General features: G+C 37.7%; 1 protein-coding gene across 1 annotated transcript; it reads right to left on the bottom strand.

The window, feature by feature from the left end:
- Positions 1–8: 8 nt before the first annotated feature.
- On the bottom strand, positions 9–20,909 carry LOC124167700 (sodium/potassium-transporting ATPase subunit beta-2-like). Its single transcript, XM_046545692.1, has 7 exons — positions 20,290–20,909; positions 13,057–13,197; positions 10,503–10,622; positions 9,892–10,073; positions 7,240–7,347; positions 4,417–4,585; positions 9–712 (listed from the first exon to the last, which is right to left on the bottom strand). Exons 1-7 carry the CDS (start codon positions 20,444–20,446, stop codon positions 588–590), a joined length of 1,002 nt encoding a protein of 333 aa, XP_046401648.1. The 5' UTR covers positions 20,447–20,909; the 3' UTR covers positions 9–587.
- Between the last annotated feature and the right edge of the window lie 298 nt (positions 20,910–21,207).

The following is a 21,207-nucleotide window of genomic DNA, read 5'->3' on the forward strand; positions in this document are numbered from 1 at the left end:
AAAGGAGCTGAATTCAAATGAAATCTTTATTGCTACTGAACACAGTTTGGTAAAAGGTTTTTGAAAATTAGTTGCAGAACTACTGCATGTTTAATTCTGAATTAATATTTGGTAAAAGAAAGAATGCTAATGGAAGCAATGGAAAATCATTTTCCTTCATAATAATAAGAGACACTTTTCAAGAAATCACTCCATATAACTTGCTCACAAATAAAATACAACAAAGGACTCCTATTTGGTGATCAAAGTTATATTTTTAATACAAATAGGAAATGAGAAATATTGCCTAAAAATATACATACACATGCAGGTATTAACCACATATACTGCTCTCCAAAGATAAAAGGTAAGCATGATTGATACATCAATAAATTAAACATTACCATCCAATATTCAGTTCAAAATTATGAAGCAATCCTAAGCACTGAATGAAGAACTGAATTACAATGAGTTTGCACTTTAAAAGTTTAAAATAAATATTTTCACTGTCACTTCAATTAAAAACATTACAAGGTACAGAATGTGATATGATGGATGAAATGAGTTTTTGCGTGATGGACCATACTCTTTGGTGTTGCATTTCAGGGTTAATGGCGGAATACAACAGGTTCATCTATCATCAGCTCGAAGTGGCATGATCCCAATTGATTTTTACGCTGGAAAACTATATTCTTTGCCCAAGCACGGCACTCCACATTTATGATCACGTTTTCTGAAAGTAAAACAGTGTAGTTAGCTAAAAATAACTGGTATTCATAGAAAAATATTTTCAATTAAATTCCAATGAATTTTTCGTACGATTTTTTTAAGTCGCTACTGTAAAATTAAGATAAAAGTGATCCGAAAAATATGTTCAAGAATGGCTGATTTACTGACATGGCTGTAATAAAAAAATTAAGATTCATGTAGTCCTTAAACATTGAACAAAGAAGACTAATTCTTATCAGGTTTCCCACGTGGTCAGGTCTTCCGTTGATGACGTTGCCAGAACAATGGCGGAGTTAGCCAATGGTTAGCCAAAGGTTGGCAGAAGATGACCCAAACTAGTGGAGAACCTTGTAAGAATTCATCTAATTTAATAGGTTCATGTCAAGCATGTACGTAAACATTTCCAATCAACTGAGCAGTTAAGCTGTCCTGAGAACTCTATGAAGGAAAAATAATTTGACTTATCCTGCATTAGAATTAGGATCTTCAATAGCACTATTGTGTTTTGACCATTTAAGGTATTTGTACATGCTGAACCTCAAAGCAGATTCTATGATTATTTCCACTATTGTTACTTTTATTTTTGGAATATATCCCCAGACGGCACAGGAAGTTTTCATACCTAAATACGAGGGTGGACAATCAAGATACAAAAATCGCGCTTAGGAAGTTACTTAGAAGGTTTTGTTTCTTTATTTCCTTTAATGACGAAAAAAGATGCAAGAGGACTGGCAAATTCATATGCATCGATAAAATTGTATCTCATCGATAAAACTGTATTCGGTCTGGGACTATTTTCTTTCGCGGGTGGTGCCATCGTGCCATATCCTCCTAGAAAGATCACATGCCTTCAAAAGCCGTTGGAGATGGCATGGTTTATGTCACGTCTCACCACATTTCAGGGATTTTTGTGGTTAAGTTTGTGAAAAATAGAGTGTCTGGTAATGGTGAAGTTTCCCTTATTCTTTAATTTCATTCTCTGGGCTTCAGAAACGTGTTTGTGAGATATTTTTGTTAAAAATGCCTTCCGTGTGTGTAATGTCGGGATGTAATGGAAACTCCGGGACATGGCTCAAGTTTTTAGCTTTCCAAAAGATCCTGAGTTGAAGAAGAAGTGCATTTGGGCGATAAGAAAACATTTCACCCCTACGAAAAACTGTGAGGTATGTACTCTTTCTCGCTGTAATTATTTGGATGTAATTTTAAGTTAGAAGTGGCTTCGGGATGTTGATGCATCAACATCCCGAACTATTCAGTACTGAAGTACTATAGTACTATTCAGTACTAAAAATGGTGATTCAAAATATTGTAGCAGCAATTCTTTTGAAAATTCTTGCATTTTAGTTGTCTTTTTTGTATTCGGTAAACGTGTGGTTAAAGGAGAAACTAGGAATAAGCTGCCAAGTTTATAGGATCGAGTATTGCTTCTTAGCTTGCCCTATGGCGTATTACACGTCGGCTTTCATCATTTCAAATTATCTTATGCTATAGTTTAAAACAATAAAAATATCAGGCATAAAAATATTTACTATATTTACGAGCCTAGTAATTTGATTTCTCATGCAGAAATACCAAAAATTGGAAATGATTTGACCTAATAAGTTACATGGTATTTTATTATTTATTAATTTTAGGTGTGTGAGCTTCACATCGCACCTTGTGATATCAGAAAATAATCTGTGGCCTTGGACGAGAAGACGAGGAGAAAATTCTTGCTGAATTGAAGGTGCCCAGATTGGAGGAAGGTACCATTGCTTCACTGTTACCTGTCGCCAAGAAGACAGACATTGTGGCAGAAGTGACATATATGTGGATTTGATTTGTGCAAGTTGGTGCAGTGATAGTGGACGTTCATCGGAGAAAGTATTGACGATAGTTTGTATGTATCGACCAGTCCTCTTTTAAATAATTTTCTATTCGAAAGAGAATAAGAGTAATTGTTTCGCTAAATTAGATGTGGGATAGAAGAGAAAATTGGAAATATTATTGTGGTTGACAATAGAAAATACATAATATATGTATTGTATTTCTGTGGGTTTTTTCTTTCCTGCCTCTTTAAAATTTCTTGCGGTGGTGACTTCATGCAAAGTAAGTATAAAATCGGAGGTGTGATCTAAGAGATGCCATGTTTTATTTTACAAGTGTTTATGCTGGTGATTTGGCAGGACTTTCATATTTTTAATAGGATTGATACATTTACTGCAGTGACCTAGAGACTTTTACTCATCCCAAATAATTTTTCAAATATTTAAGCGCCTGATATGGGTAAGTTTTAGTAGCTGAGACTGAACTATACGTTAATTTTTGCTTGCATTTTGATGAATTCGATCATACTAATAGCAGATGTGTCAGCAATCCTGTTTCATCGGCAATTTTTATTTAAAATTTTTATTTCGTCAGGCTTTAGGGTAAGCTTTTTAATGCTCGTGGGCTATGTGATGTCTTATTTAGTGTCAAAATTAATAAGAATTTACTCTCATTAACATCTCAAGGTTTCCAAGTAAGTACGAGCCACTTAACAATGCTGGATGCTGGGGGTGCGTGAATTAGCCATGAGAATCTCATTTTTCGCAGAGTTATTTAAGTGGCCGAGTAAGTTTTGTAAGTTCTCAATGGGTAAATAATACTATATCATGAATTCTAATTACCATGAAAAACTCACAACCGACAAAAACTTTGTCGGTCGTGAGTCTTTCACGGTAATTAGAATTCATGATATGGTGTTATTTACCTATTGAGAACTTACAATTCATAATGATTCGTATCAAGGTTCTCGCTACGGTCGGTAGCTATCGATTGTGTTGCGTTCGATACATTTTTCGATCGTGCGAGTTACGATATATCTAATTTCGACCTAATCGATTGAGATTAGCCTGAGTGCCGTGTTCCTGCGCGCTTCGTATCCAATCGTACGTGCTTAGTAGCGGACATTCACATGCTGGGTACGCGATTCGTCGACAGGCCGCGAACGGAAATTATCCATTGACGAAAAGCGACGGAGCGGCATAGTATCCCCTTAGTCAATGGGTACTATGTACATACGAATTAGATACGGAGGGTTCTGTGCCGTCTGGGTCTCCTATTAAATATGGATATAGGTCTGAATATGCTGGTTTTAACCATATGAAATGCTCAAACTTAACAAAATATGTATATATATTGTGCCAAACTGTGCCATTACTGGTTGTAATACACTAGACCCAAGTTATCTCTAGTTAATGGAAACACTTGAGACTTAGCATGTTTACGTAAAAATTATTTCTAAAAACAGAAATATGTTTTTACTTGGTAACCTCAGCCTTTACTTAGATACCTACCGAGGTCTAAAAACTGCCACATTTCCTGCAATGTATCCCTGATTTTGTTTTACTTTAAACAAATCGTGCAAAATTTGGCTAAATCATACTATTTTGAAATTTAATCGCTAGTTAGCAAAGACTTATGATGGAATATGGTTCAGTACAAATGCTCTAATCACTTTTGATAAAAATACACTCTGATTGGTTTCGTATTAGCTGTAAGGATGGGAGTTGTTGGCATATTATGCAAAATCTAGTTTGAGTAAGTTAGGCATCAAGTAATCAATTTGTGGAAGAAAGGACCTGTTGTCCTGCATTCGATTTTACAATGAACGTAAATCCTGAAAAATAATGCTGATCAATTTGGAAAAGTAAATATTACTCACAGTAAGCATTTGATTTTACTCACTCTTAGGATTTTTAAATTGCACAGCAACCAGCGGACTCAAGTAGCCTGGTGTATTCTTGTAAGGATAGTAATAACCTGGGAAGCCTTGCTTTGGGTAGTAAGATACAGGTCCAATATGGTCCTTATCAGCTGGCCCTTCACCATCACAAGACAACCACACAGTATTTATCTGCATTAAAGAAAAAACACATGATTACTTAATCAGAAGTAGAGTCATTAACCCCTTGCTCTGAAATGACAAGTCTATGTCATCATGATCTTCCAATGACAAATCGTACAATGACATACAAGGCATAGGGAAGGGGGGGTCCGGAGCCTCCCCCCCCGGAATATATACACACACTTACTTTGCATCAAAAAGGAAAACCAAGTACATATTTAAAAATCATGAATTTTCAAAAGATTTCTATTAACAAATTAAGTATTTTCTATTATGAAAGGTATTAGAATTAGTTTAAAACCCTCTACTTAGTACCCTGTTTTTCAAAAATTTCCCCCCATGTCTAGGATCCCCCGAACAAAATTCCTGGCTACGCCACTGATTACAAGTGTAGTTCGTCATCAGATTTTAGCACTATTTTGGGGAATAATATAAATATTTTGAAAGTGCAACAATGTTAAAGCATCCACAATATACACAAAGAACTCATATTTCATTGCATATGATGCATTGGAAGTAATAAAATGATTTTATACAAGCAGCGATAACTGTGTGCCTGATGTATGTAACTATGTAGATACTTTACTATATGAAATAATAATCACTTTTTATTGCACTGTTTTACGTTAATTAAAAACTATAGCGTAAAATAAATATAGCGTAGGAGCACGATATTAAGAAAATAAATTGAAGTGAAAGGTTTATGGAGGTGCTGAGGGAACCCCGGCTTAACACTAGAAATACCGGACTTGATATCCCTCCTAGAACTACGGAATGGAGTCATACTGACTCCTGCCTTATCATTCTATGTTTTTGCTTATTATTTTGGCTTTTATTGATACATTACTTAAGGTAATCATTTTTGTTTGATATGCAAAATTCGAAAGTATATCAGGCGATCACGTTTATCGCAAGGAGTCAAAATGACTCCATCGGTAGTTCTAGTGTTAAAGTCCTTTCTGACCAAGGAGGTTGTATCAGAGGCGCTGTATTCGAGTTTTAAGCGTGGTCAGAATTCCACCATCTTGGTTTGACAATTTTCGGACTTAGTCTCAAACAGTGTACGTATACTATAATCAAGTATTCTATTCCTTATATCGCCCCTGATTTATAAAATGAAAATGTGACGATTACTTCTTGATTGTCATTGGAGTTTTCCGATCATTTGTCATACTACTGAGTATATTAAACTGTCCATATAGTCAAATCATGGTGATAATATATCATTGTGAACATACTTTCGTATTATTATTGCGACCGGTCCGCTATCATAAGATTTCCATTGGCCTTAATCTTATTAATTACCTGTAGAAGTGAAGAGGAATGGTTATTTTACACTTGTAAAATGTTATTTTCGGCTAAGCTAGTTGCACAGTGGAACTGTCGTGATTGACAATAATTTATCTGTGGGAAAAGATATTCGAGGCATGTTTTCATGAAGCCTTCCCATAATAATAGAAAAAAGTTTACTGTGTTTGTTTGCAATAGTTTATTTTAACGTTACCACTATCATGACCGAATATTTCACCAAATAGTTAGTATTGACTCCTATGGGATTATCAATGTTTTGGTCAAAGTGGGCGTGGCTATTCTACCCAAGCACCCCCATTCCTACCACCCTTTGCTCAACGTTTGGAACCAGTGGTGCCCCTTCCAGCATGTTTACAATCTCCTTGTTTCTGACGGACAGAAGTGCCATTTGCAATGCACCCAAGAAGGGATTGGGTAGTCTCTGAAAAATCTCCCTGCTGACAGTGCAGCAATAGGGTAGTTTCCTTCATCGAAGAAAACGAAATGCATTGATTGCGATTCCTTACCCACCATTACAGTGTCCGAGATTACTAATGCATGCAAGAGGCACAGAGCTCAGGGAAACATCTCTTAATAATCACAGATTAAAAATACTTAAGTTCGGAAAGTTTCCTATGTTTGATAGGGGAATAATAATCCTTATTTAAGCCAAGCGCTACCTGCTAGCAGGGTACTCAGCTATCTGCTAGCAGCCTGCGTCGTATCAGCGTTCGAGCCTCGCCTCAAGGTCACCTCACACACCTGCCGCTGGAACCAGAAATACGTCACACGGACTTTTCCCATCATTCCTACTTAGCTGTCGTGTTTTCGCGCGCTTGAAATTTTTCACTTTTCATTTAATCACGAAAAGTAGATATCGTCATTCGAAAATCTAAGAGCGTGAAGTGCGCACTCCAGGAATAATAATCTTTCGATTTAGGCAATAAAAAAATAATAGGAAACCACCCTATTCTTTTGATTTGTGCATCCAGACAAATTTTACTTGTTGCCCATGATAAGATTCCCTAACTTTCTTGATTTCCTTAATGTCCTTGACCCAGTACAACTGTGAGGCAGATTGTGTGGACGGAATATGTACCAAGGGGAGGGAGGTGTTGAAAATGGTGCAAGAGGTAAGAATTTTGGGTAAGCTATGAATGAGGAGGAAAAGAACAAAGTTTATGGAAAGAATGAACAGTTATGCACCCAATGTTGATCTAAAATGAGAGATTCAATGCAGAAAGGTGAAAAGGCTGGCAAAATCCTTATTCTATGTCCATGCAAGCCTAACCTAACCAGTAGATTATCTTTGATGATGGTGATCAATAAATTTGTTATACTGAAACACTCATGAATGATAAACGGCAACTTACCGAACTCGGATCACTTTCGACTGAAGATTTGATGACTTCTTTCAAACTATCTGGCATCTTTTCAGGAAGCTCTGATGGACTATAATACTCTGGAACCCATCCATAAATCTGAAAGAAATTGTAAAAGTAATGACACCAATGCAATATCTAGGAACTAGTGATGTTATCATTGACTTTGTGCGTAATGAGTGTAAAAATTTAAGTAAAACTATTATATGCTTGAACATGGTCTACCATGCACTACAGTTCTTATATTATTTGGGAACGCATGAGCATAAAAAGCTTTGTTCCCGAATTACCAATACTGAACAATCATTGAGTGACCAAGCTCAGTCAGTTTCCATCATAAGATCAGTAGATGGTCATAGGATAACTTTTTAATTATTAACCCTAACAAAAGCAAATTAATGCACTTTAAAACTAGTGGCCCACCATCTGAGAACATTAGTGTAAGTCTGAATAGGAAACCTATTGAGCAGGTGGATAATTGTAAATTCTTAGGAATATCTCTGGATTACATAATGTCCTGGAATGAGCATATTACATACATCAGCAGCAAACTTGGTTCTACATGTTACTTACTAAGGCAGCTCAGTTCCACTGTGGAAAGAAAAACTTTGCTAAAACTATATTATAGTGACTTCTACCTCCCTTTCATTCACCCCTGAGGTGACAACTATTAGCAACTCTAAGGGCTGTATTCTTAGTCGACCCAGTAGGGCCAACTGACCTTGGATACGTCATCAGCCCCTACATAAACTGATATTGCCCTACATACACCACATCAAGCCCTACATACGGCCGTTTTTGGAACTAAACAGGCCCTACTTGATGTAGGGTACCTGAACCAGCCCTACACCCTACAAAAACATGGTGGCCAAATTTCGTCTGCTGATCACTTTGATTAAAGAATCTACCTTGAAATGCATATTAAGGGAGACGAGCTCACAGGGACCATTTTAAAATGTACAGAAACATAGCAGAATACTGCCACATTATACCCATCAGGTGAAATATATAATTAAATTGGCTGAAGTATAATACGTACAATATAGCGGTATACATGCACCTTGTTTATTCGAATATATTTTAATATTTTTCACGTTTGGCACTTGGTGTGCTTTTGAGAAGCCAATCATTCCTTTACATGTAATCATATAAAATGTATTTTCATGCCCCTATTTCCCTCATAATAAACTTAACTACAGAAGATAAAAGCGAATGATGAACCTTGATGATGCAACATAAGTTCCCATATCAATGATCACATTTGCCCCGTACTTATCACTATCTTGTGGAGACTGCTGCTTTTGAAGTAATTTAAAAACAATAAGGTTCTACTTTTGGCTCAATATGAGAGTGTTTGTAGCAATAATTAATGTACTGATACGACCTGGCGGACGACACTGATTGTTTATTTACTTTGAGCCGTTGCCCTAACAATACGCCCGAAAATTATCAGATGTCTTTTCTTAGTTTTATAGTTAGGTCCCACTACGCAACCCGAGTGGAATATTGGCACTGAGCCATCATTTAAGTCATCTCAGAGAACTTGATGACAGAATCACCCCCACCACTAATATAGGGTCAACTGAGAAATGCATGTAGGGGGCTATTGCTATGTAGGGACGGATATGTAGGGTTGACTACGAACATGGGCTTAAGCATTGGTTTGTCCCCAATTTTTCCTTCAATAAACATCTCTGTGTATGAGTTAATAAGCTGGAAGTCTAATTATGTCAACATAGGATGAAAAATTGGCGCCAGTGGTCAGGGTCGCAGCTAGGAATTAAGGCTATGGGGGGTTTCAGGCGCAACTAATACTGGGGGGCTTGGGTTATTGCATACCCACGGCGGAGGGCCTCCGCCGGCAAAAAATTAAGATAAATGGTTAAAAATGGTGATTTTTACGGCCTTCTGAGGGATATTTTATTAATCCTTAAACTATTCTATAAGCAATATTAATCCAACTAAGTAAAATATATTTAACTTAAAAATTTCTATCAGCTCTGGGGGGGGGGGGTTTACCCCTCAAACCCCCCCCTCGCTGCGCCACTGCCAGTGGTCTCATTTTTTACATAAAGATCATAAGAGAATGGCTAAATGAGATACCTATTTTTTCCTCATCACAACTTATCCTCCCCTTTCATCTATTGCATTCTTTCATTAAATAGCGATTTCTGGTCCAAGTCAGTGACCCCATTACTGTCTCTGAATTAATTAGCAAGTTATTAAAAGATAGTTGCTGGACCATAGGCGGATTTAGGGGGGGTCGTGGCCCCCCCCCCCCCCCCCAAACGGTTAAAAAATAGACAAGATTTTTGATACGGTTATACTATGTTCATTTTATTCTGTGTGTTACAGAACCTCAAACATTTAATTTAATATTGATGACTTTCATATCAAAATAAACAGAATATTTTCAACAGTAATTGTTGTATTTTTTAAAAATCTCAAATGTGATAAACACCTGTCAGGCCCTTGTGCCCCCCGACCCCAGAAATAAATCTGGGATCTGCCCCTGTGCTGGACGGTGAAAAAAATTCTGTGGAACTAATACCCCTCAACCACTTCCCCCATGTTTGCCTCTGTGAATATACGTATTGAAACATAGTATGTAGGTACCTAATGAAGGAATTGTTCGAAACAAACCTTATTCAATTTGATGAAAAAACAAGGGTTTGAAGCATTGTATCCATACCCACTCTCGCCAGTGCATTGTTCAAACCCTATCAATTCAAAAGAGCAAACATTTCCAGCCTTTGGTGGGTTGTCATGGGAACACGTCTGCAGATTTTTTCCATTCCCAGGCAGTTTCTCTGGATGCTTGTATTCTGTAACAATGATTATATAAAAATCAGTGAATTGAAAAATTCAGTACAAATGCCTGCAATTATTATATATTATGCATGGAGCTAATTGTCTCAATAAGCTGCAAGTTTTCAGGATTGTACTTTGGATTTGAACATTAATCATACAGATAAACTTGAGGTCTATTTATTTTTTCATTGCTCCACCCCCTCGATAAGTCTGCTGGCTCCTTCGAAGCACAAGCCAAAAACTTATCCTATTTGGATACAGTGGCTAAGTCATTTTAATCATCATACGTACATGTTTCACTAGAATAGCATTAATTTTATTTACGTTTCCATTGTAAGGAGCGATCTCAGTGAAATGTTATTATCAGAGATCTTCAGCTATAAAAATTAAACTGCAGGGATGAGCAGAAAATGTCCATTTCATGTAGGAAATAGGTAACATACCATCCAGGAATTCTTCGATTTCGTCAACCCAGTTCACGGTATTGTTTCTGCTTTGTGCAACATAGCGAATGAGAGAGCTATCAAGTTTGTACTTAATGGACATTGGACGATACCCTAAACCTGAAATGGAATGGATGTTAGTTCACAGTGGATATATCTCATAACAATATGAATTTACTCTAACATTGAAATAAAATGAATGCATAAAACTAGCTTGAATGTTACAGTTGCACATTCATATCAATTTAAAAATGTACTTAGCTGTTGAGGTGGCAATGTTTGGGCCAGGCTCTGTTATATTTATTGGCACTGATATGAATTAATGACTCACTTTACATGCAAATTTATTTGAGGACTTTCATTACAAAAGAAGAGATATGTAAGTGATATTTTAAGACTTGAACACTTTATACACTAACAGCTTTATTCTGTGAGGTTGATTAATATTTGTAAGTAAATACATATCTTTCCTTAAAGCCAATGTTTCAGTCTTTATTCGAACCATCAGGGCAACAATAAGATGATAAAAGAATTTAGTTCAGATAATTCTTGACCAACCCTGTAATTTATTCATTCAATTGGCTAGTTTCCTTCATCAAATACAACAAAAGGCATTGATTGCGATTTGTTACCCACCATTAGCGCATTCGTAATGTGCAAATTATTTGGTTTTAGAAATACCAGTTTAGACGAATGTTAATGGTCAATTTTAACCTCATTTGAAAAAGGCCAGATTGGCACCCATGCGATGCCACTCCACGTGACGTCACAGGGACCTAGATTCTATACGAGTAGATAGGAGTTTTACGTCGTCTGAGATTACCAATGCATGAATGAGGCACAGGGCTCAGGGAAACATCTCATAATAATCACCTATTAAAATTGCCTAAGGTTGGAAAGTTTTCTTCATTTGATAGGGTATTAATAATCCTTATTTAAGCCAAGCGCTACCTGTTATTAGGGTACTCTGCTATCTGTTAGCAGCCTGTGTCGTAGCAGCACTCATAGTCTTGTAACAAGGTGGCATCACACAGCAGCAGCTGGAACCAGAGTGACGTCACAAGGCTTTTCCCAGCATTCATGCTTAGCCATCGTGTTTTTGCACGCTAAAAATTATATTTCATTTAATCGCAAAAAATAGATATCGTCATTTAAAAATCTAACAGTGTGAAATTTGCACTTGTGGAGTAATAATCTTTCGATTTAAGCAATTAAAAAAAACTGGAAACCACCCTATGTCACGTGGAGTGCCATCGCATGGCCGCCAATCATGCCTTTTTCAAATGAGGTTAAAATTTACCATTGACATTCGTCTAAACTCAGATTTCTAAAACCAAATAATTAGTATATTATGGATACACTAATGGTGGGTTAACAAATCGAAATCAATGCCTTTCATTTTCTTTAATGATGGAAACTAACCTATTGAGCATCATTCTTCTCTACAGTTTGGAAAATTTAAACTTAGTGAGAAGGAAGAAAGAAACATTTTCACACATTTTACGGGTTTGGCTCTGATAAAACTTGTAGAGAAAAAGATGCCTTTTCAATTCTGGAAAGGAGGTGCTGTGGATAGGATTGGAAGAATACAAGACATCCTGATTATCAGTTTCGATGAATAGGACAGCAAGAATTATAGGCCATGTTCTAAGAGTGAACTGCCAGCAGCTTTAAAAGAAAATTGAAGTAAATTTAAATGTGGGGAGAAAAAGGACAAATAGAATTCAAAATAACTCCCGATTTTTTCTAATCTTATAAATGAAACATTGAGATTATTTTTCATTCTTTTACCAAGGTATAGTGAGGGTGTTTTTAGTTCTTATTTTGGGGGTTTGGATCCCTTACTTCCCTCAAGTGAAACCCTGTAAAAAGATATATGTATTTAACTGTTTCGCCATGTTTTTATTCATTGGAAGAGTAGCTGCAAAGGTGTACTTATATACAGTGCTGTAGTTGAGAAAAAAATTAGGCAGTACTCATCAAAAATTGCCAACAGCTGAACATGTATTATATATCCGGCTGCAATTGAAATGTCAAACTCCAACTCTTATCTTAATTCCAAGTTGTTCCACGAGATAACTTCGAACAAGTAAATAATCATTTCCAATTTTCCTTTCTAAAATCCATTGGAAAATTTGCAGTAGGTCTATTTTTTACAGATTTAAAAAGATAGTTTAACCGGTACGCTTATAACTAGTTTGGATTTTAGGGGTATGCCGTACCGGCCCAACTACAGCACTGCTTTTATGTGTACTTTCCATTAAAAAAAATTAATAGGAAGAGAATGAGAGAAGCTTCCACATACCACAATTAGATGCACTAGTTACAAAGATTAGGATCAATAGTACCCGCAAGATGTAGCATAAAATGGATTCACAGTGAAGATTAAGCTTTTTATATCAAGCCCCTGGTATACTGCTGATAACATTTTGCTTGAGGATGATAAGATGGAAGTTTGTTAATGAGAAAAAAAAACGTAGGTGATTTTTTTATTTAGAATTTTCTCTTAAAAATTACATTTTATTGACTGTTGTCTATTTGAAGGCATTCTTACCTGGACTTACTCCTATTAATGACTCTTCCAATATGTACTTGGGTTGAGTTTCATCTATAGTATGCAGGAGTCCTTTCATCATTGCAGAAAATAAACCAGCCAGGCAGGAATAAAATATCAAGTAAAACAGTAAGACTCTCCCTGAAAATAAAATAATGATGCTTATATATTAACATTTTATTGATACTCTTCATTGGAGAGTATGAAATACCTTTGACAACAAAAATACCATAACAGAATGAGATCAGCCATCATGAGATTTAATTCAATTACTATTTGGCCAAAAAGTTGGTCATACCTTGGGAAATATTCAATATTATTATTTATTAGCTGTAGTTAGTTTTTTATCATTCATCAATTGACTCATGCCAAAAATCATGATATTTATTTAATTTTCCATTTTTACTGCAAACGAAAAATAATAATGCCGGAAAGTAACTTTTTAAATAATGTGATGAGTTTCAAGATTTTTCATGTAGATTATTAAATTGTTGGAATTTTAAATTTTCAAAATAAAAAATACATATTTTACTAGAATGAGCTGCACCAACGGAACAGTTATTTAATGTAATTTTTCGATTGGAGCAAAAAAAAATCAGAAAAATATATAGATTTAAATACACAGCCAGTGCCAGTACTTGCAAGCATAAATTAAACAAAAAAGGTTTAAAAAAACATGTTTATTCCAAAAACAGCACAAATAATACTAATAAGTAAATAATTGGAGAGAAAGAGATTTTTTTAAATACACGATTTTTTCTATAAATGAAACCTCTTACTGGGTTTATTAGAAATGAGTATAGAAGAGCCTGATACGTAAGGATTGACACGCACTCATTATTCGTATGCTGATAGGGCCGAATTTACTGTAAGGCGAAATAGGCACGTGCCTAGGGGCGTCGCTGTCCAAGGGGCACCTTTAAGGTCGGCAGTTCATTCAGTTATAGCAGTACGTAATAGTTTTGTTTTTGAAGTTACTCTTCTTTTTTGTTGTATGAATTTAGGCTACACATTATTTTTGGAAAGGGTATTCATAAAGTGTTTTTGTTGCATAAAAGTTAAACTGTTTCAGGTAGTTTTACTCCAAGCTGTTTTTCTTTAATTGAATTGTCTTTATTTTCCCTGCGTAAAAATTCAAGCATAAACGTATGCTGTCAGCCATATCTCTGTTTATGTATTCCTTTTTTCCGAACCTTACCTCATGGGAGTGGCTATGCCTTATAATAAAAATCGGGGAGGGAAAGGGAGCTCAAGTGAGGAGGGGCACTCAATAGAGAGGTGCCTATTGCGTAACTTGGGGCAAATCCGGCCCTGCATACAGATGAAAATCTTATTTTTTGACTGCACAGTGCATTTTATAATGCTTTTGGAAAAACTGAGTGTTTTGATTTTCTTCTTTTTTTAGTAAGAATAAAAATGTCAATTTTACATTAATTTTTTAATCCTCTGTAATATTATTTTCATAATTTTATAAAACTGAGGGAACAAATTTAGTGCTACTTATCTTCTTGACTACGACATATGTTAAGCGAAATGTGGTATATCGGGTTGGTTGAAAACTTCAGTGTTTTCTTCTGCTCTTTTTTTTAAGGCCTTCCAATTTCTCCAATATAAATAGTATTGCAATATCTGCAATAATTTTATAAATCCAGGCTCTTCTGTTCTAGGTATCAATTGACTTTATGGACACTAAGATGTGTGTACAATACTTGATCTCGAGGTATGCTTACTAATATAATTTTCATTTTATCTTTTAATTTATTTGATGCGATCTTATATCCTGTGCGAGGCAATACAAACTATTTCAAGGTCTCAAAATCATTCATCCATCCATCGAACATTAAGATGAACAAATTATTATATTATTTGGCGTTCTATACAGCGAAAATCATGTGGAGGTCCCAAAGTTACTTAATGTACGCACTGCTTCATAGCGTATTGTTTGCTGATCTATTTTCAATAAATCGTCCCTTGATATTATTTAAGTGTGAGGTCATGGCGAGCTGGAGAAAAGGGGTCCAAACCCCCCCAAATGTTTGGAAGAGACAATCTGAGGTGTACCCGCTCTGCAATGTTAATCTCCCCCAAAATTCTGGCTAATGGCCTTGCAAGGGAGTAGCATTTGGTTAGTGAAATTATTCATAAGCTAGATACTTTTGCTCTTAGGAGGGGGGGTTGGACAGGGGAGTCTGCGCCCCCCAGAGCCCTTCAGAAAAAGTCTGTGGCCTTTTTTTGGTCACTCACTATGAAGCGACACCGCATCTCCCTCTGTTGTTGTTGAGATAATAGTAATTCACAGATACGAGAAATTGAAAGATTTTGCCAAAATTAACAAGTGCTCCCATCGGTCTAAAATTGGTTTTTCGACGTATCACGTGGTCCCGATTCGAAAAATGACGTAATTAAATTTTTTTTTTTTTTTTTTTTTTTAACTTCCAAACGCCCCCCCAAAAAAAAGTGGCAGAGCGGCAGTTGGAAAAACTGTCATATAAAGATAATAGGGTAGTTTCCTTCATCAAAGAAAACGAAATGCATTGATGGCGATTCGCTACCCACCATTAGTGTATTCAAAATGTACAAATTATTTGGTTTTAGAAATCCCAGTTCATACGAATGGCAATGATCAATTTCAACCGCATTTGAAAACGGCCAGATTGGCGCCCATGCGATGCCACTCCATGTGGCGTCACAGGGACCCAGTTTCAATACGAGTAGATAGGAGTTTTACATCGTCTGAGATTACCAATGCATGCATGATGCACAGAGCTCAGGGAAAAATCTCTTAATAATCACGCATTAAAATGACCAGTGGTCGGAAAGTTTCCTTCGCTTGATAGGGTATTAATTATCTTTATTTAAGCCAAGCGCTACCTGCTAGTAGGGTACTCTGCTACCTGCTAGCAGCCTGCATCGTAGGGGTGCACATATCCTCGCCCCAAGGTCACCTCAGACGGTGGCAGCGGGAACCAGAATAACATCACATGGGCTTTTCCCAGCATTCATACTTAGCCGTCGCGTTTTCGGGTGCTTGAAATTTTTCACTTTTCATTCCCAGACGGCACAGCATCCTCCGTATCTAATTCGTATGCAGATAGTATCCATTGACAAAAAGCGACGGAGCGGTAGTCAATGGATACTATCTGCATACGAATTAGATACGGAGGATTCTGTGCCGTCTGGGTTAAATCGCAAAAAATAGATATCGTCATCTAAAAATCTAAAATCGTGAAATGCGTACTCCAGGAGTAATAATCTTTCGATTTAGGCAATAAAAAATGATAGAAAACCACCCTATTCAGTTTTTCCTATGGTTCCGAGACGATTTAAGTAGGGTTCGATTCTCTTTTTGTCGTATCTCGTTTCGTTCACCCCAAACATTTGTATGAGTGAGTCAATGAGTAAGCAAGTGGTCGGAAGAGGTTTTTTTTTAAGTATATAGATAAGTCTTGTGAATGTTTATGCACAGACCTAAGAGAAACCGCCCGGTGCTAAGGGCGGCAATAAGAAATTATTCGAGCAATGCTGAAACATCTACGTTGCACTTGATAAGTAATCGACTGAATATATATATCGACACATTTATCAAATCTCATTTAAGCTGCACGGTAATTTTTTTCGCGAGAAATTTAGATTAGAACCTGTTTTTTTCTGTCGTTCAGCTCTCTGATTTTGAGGTATCATTACGTAACCCTGAATTTCGAGTTAAAAAAAATGTTATCGTCGTCTGAAGAAATTTATTCGAAAAGACTCGATTACTCCTCACAATAACGTGAATAAATTGTTAGAAGTCCTACAACTTCAACATTATATCGCCTTTTTTCACAGAATGAGGTCATGCTGGAGAATTGTGTCACGTTTCGGTCTAGTTCAAGGATAGACAACCCGTTGATTACGGGTGCGGCAAGATAAACGATTAGGTGTAATTTAAAAAAAAAAACAATTTTATTGCATTATAATTGCTTATTGAGAGGGAGATCATCGTCAATGTAATCAGCAGTTAATAGAAAAGTATCACGTTTACTTAATTTTTTAAACAATCGTAAATGCGAACTATGTGTCATAACCATAAATCGCCCTCAATACGGATGACTACGATCGGTATATTTTGGAAATATATAATGGCTCAGTATTATTAAAACTGTCATCAGAAATTAAGCTTGTAATAAGCCCCGAGAAGGTAACATTAAGAAAAAATTCGGGGTAGAAACACCCCCTTTTGAAGTGAGGGTACGATTCAGACCTCTTACATGGTGGTTGGTTTTTGGATCGTCCCAAGGGCCCTCAGCCAATTTTGGCTGCGCCCTTTGATGAGCGATTTTCTACAGTATGACCGCCACTTCTTTGTCCAAAACAAAATGAAACTGATTGGAATTGAGGGAAATCAAAGAAAATGACGTCATAACCGGATTTAAGGACCACTTTTCCCCTCAAACGATAAGTACCTGTTATCTATCATTTACCGTTGGAAGTTGGAGTTGTATCGTAGGTTGGGAAGTGTAGATAATTAGAGTCACAGTATAGTCCCTTTAGCACAGTTACAGTGCAGCTTTAGTACAGTCGCAGCACAGATTTTTTTGTATGGGTGGTTATTTTCGTATCCAATCCAATCGTATGGCAGGGTTTTACACGGATTGGAAATTGGTGTTTCCCATTGGGGTTAAGGGTATTGCGGCTGGTAGTTAACCTTGCGTGAGGCGCAATGAGCCTGAAAGGCATATGGCGGGAAAAAATCCCTAAAACGCCGTATTGAGTTAAGACCAAAATTTACCAATCATCTGTAGGATATAGAGGGTGTAGACAAAAAGAGATGTCTTTAAAAAATTCTGCGCATTTATTTATTTACAAAAACAAAACAAATCAAAATGTAAAAATCGCAACCCTACGGAGCGTCACCAAAATGAAAGCAATAAAATAAATTATTTGAGTTATCATAGTGAACGAGTGATTGGAGGTAGAACTTGCTTTGTTTAAAAATAAACGCAAAGAATCAAATGGAACTGCACGGTTTCCAAGCCTCACTACAGAGTACAGACTATATTACTACCCTATGGTATGGTATTCGGAGGCGGCGACCGACAGCTGAGGTCATTTGTGCCACTAGGGAAGGGTATGGAAGGAAGGATAAAGAGAAACCCGGCGTAAACACTAGCGTGCTCTTAGCGAAAGGCGCCAAGGGGACCACGGCTTAACGTCCCATCCGACGGACGGAGCGTTGCGCTTGAAATGTCCTCCACACAACATTCAAGCAGGGATCCGGTAGTGTCTGAAAATTCTCTGCCACCGCCGGGATTTGAACCCGAGCCCACGTGGTTGGTAGCCAACACTCCAGCCACCACACCAAGCCGATCCCCGACTATTATCTGTTGCGTCACTGATCAGTATGACGATGAATAGTTTTGAGGCAGACAAGGTAACTTAGGCACAGTTTTATTCACATGATAGATACGTGTAAGTATTACCGAGCAAATATTTTTCACCCCAAAATTCCACTGCAATACGTATATTTATTCTTTTAGTTCTTGAAGATCATTATCTGCAAAGAAATTGTGAAACATGACAGCTGGAGCGGTGGCCTCTTTCATGCGAATAATGTATACAGCACACTCATTCCTTTGTTGCTATTTTGAAGGGTGATGCTAGATCTATTAGATAGGAGAGGGTAGAGCTCGCTCCAGATTAACCCTCAGGAGTGCGAATCCCACACATATAGGTTCATTTCCCTAAGAAACCTCGAAATTCGAGATTTTGTTTGATTTTTTCCCGTTATTTATTAATGTAATTCGATATGTTCACTTTGCATTACACGTAATTACTTGTAGCACCCTGGAAACTAAATGCAAGACAGCATAGATATATTCAGGGAAGTGCACTAAACGCTTTTACCGAGAACCGATACGAAAAATTACAAATGTATGTGCAAATACCGTTTACTTGACATAACTGACATATTTTGTCGTTTGTCAGTCCTTAGGCTCGTGATGCCAGACTTTGAAATGACGAAAAACAGGAAGAACTTCGTTGGCTTTTCGCAACTAATTCATTCGATGAATAGATGGAAAATTCCATCTATGTGGTGGTCCTTGGCCGCGGGGTAGCCAGGAATTTCGTTCAGGGGGGGGGGGGAAGGGGAGGTTCAAAACTAGGGGGCAGGGGGGAAAACTTTTTTTTTAAACAAGGTACCAAGTAGAGATTTTAAACTAATTTTAACACTTTACATAATCGAAAGAAATATTTTTCAAAATCATGATTTTTTCAATATTTTATTTTATGAAGGAAAGTAATTGTGATCTTATATTTCGGGGGGAGTCCGGACCCGCCACTGGTCCTTTGTCTTAGTGAGGGGTGGTCTACGAACAAGGGTGCTAAATACTGGGAACTGCCATCGTTTGCATGAAACGCCGGTTTTTAAGCAGGCGGTCGGTTAATGGGATACTGATATAATACCATGCGAGCCACCTCAATGGTATTTGGCAGTGGGTGACCGATCACTTGCACGCAATTAGAGGACCCCCACAAGCAAATCCACGCTGTCATAAAAATAATTCGCAAAATAACCAAATATTCGTGCACATCCACGCAAAGGAAAAGCTTTCCAATGGTTCATAATTCCTGCAGCACATCTATGCAAGGTTAGGACAATGGTAAAATAAAAACATGCAATTAGTCGTCCTAGCGAGTGACGCTACGTATAATTTTAATTGAGACACAGTTGCTATCCTCAACCCTGCACGACAGGCACAAGGCTCGATCGGACAGGCACAAGCATCGCTTTTTCTGAACGATTTTTACATTTTGACTTTTGTACATAAATAAATACTTAGAAATTAAATAAAATATTTTCCCTTATTATCTACATCCAGCAGATCATTGGTAAATTTTGGTTTAACTCAATACGGCGTTTTAAGGCCTGGTTACACGGTACACTAACACGTACGAGTCTATGTCTGTTTGCATGAATGATTTTCGTGGACCGAAACGGAACTAGATTAGAACAGATTCTTTTCTCCGCTCATGGATTTGCACAAGTTGAGTGGTTACAAGGCGAATTTTCGTTAATACGTCGTGTAACCAGGCCTTAAGGGATTTTTCCCGTCATGTGCCTGTCAGGCTCACCGTGCACCGTTTTTGAATATCCCAGACCGCGCCCTGCGCAGGATTGACATGGGGGTGGGCCTCAAGAGAGGTTGCAGTGTACTACGTATCTACGCAGGTTGTATTCGACGGCAGACTTACCCCACAGGTAAGGCGTCCTCCCCAGTATGCTCCCAGTCTTCGGATTGTAGAGCGCCTGCTGGATCCTGACCATCACCGGCTTCTCCTCCGGCTTCACGAAATATTTCGTCGCGAAATCAATGCTCCCTTCCTGCGGCACCGTGGTAGTTTGCTCCATGCTTGCTCCCGAAATCACGCTTGACAAAGTTCAGGGGGCGGAACAACTTATAGCACACAGACACAGATTTTCGAACGCAGATTCGATATTTTATTCGTCTTCCGCTACTGGCATATCCCTTTTCGATTGCTCTTATCACTCTCGCGGTTACTGCCAAAAAAATGTTTAACTTGGGAACCTCAATATCTTCGATAGCAGATTCGATGTTTTATTCTTCTTCCGCGACTGCCTTGCCCCTTTTCGACAGCTCTTTACCCACTCGAGATTACTGCCGAAAAATGTCTATGGTGAAAAACTTGGGAACCTCGTGTGGTTCGTGTCCGGCTGCAGAGGTACCAGTTCAGCCGTTGCGGGCTGACAGTGAACTGAACAAGCTTACTTGGGAGCTTCACTAACACGGCGTCATCACCTACTGCTTTTCGAAGGAGGAGTGCGGTGGAGTGCGGCGTTGAGTTCTCCGATGGCCCGGTAAGTGCGAAGGAGGAGAATGTTGAGGAATTGGGAAGGGGGGGGGGGGGGAGGGGAGACGGTAGCGCAGCGATAACAGCCTGAAGGTGGCGGTAATAGTCAGGGGGATGAGTGGCTGTCCTCCGTGCCTACTTATCCTATGGGACCAGTTACGGCCTTCCTTGAAGTTTCATTAAACTCTGGCAACACACGTTTGAATATCCATTCGAAAGGTAGTACATAGCATTAATTAATTGGAGAAATAGGACTTGGACGAGGGGATCCGGTTAGTTTCGCAGGGGCGGATTTAGGGG

The sequence above is a fragment of the Ischnura elegans genome, chromosome 11 (genome assembly GCF_921293095.1).
Source record: "Ischnura elegans chromosome 11, ioIscEleg1.1, whole genome shotgun sequence".
Taxonomy (NCBI): domain Eukaryota; kingdom Metazoa; phylum Arthropoda; class Insecta; order Odonata; family Coenagrionidae; genus Ischnura; species Ischnura elegans.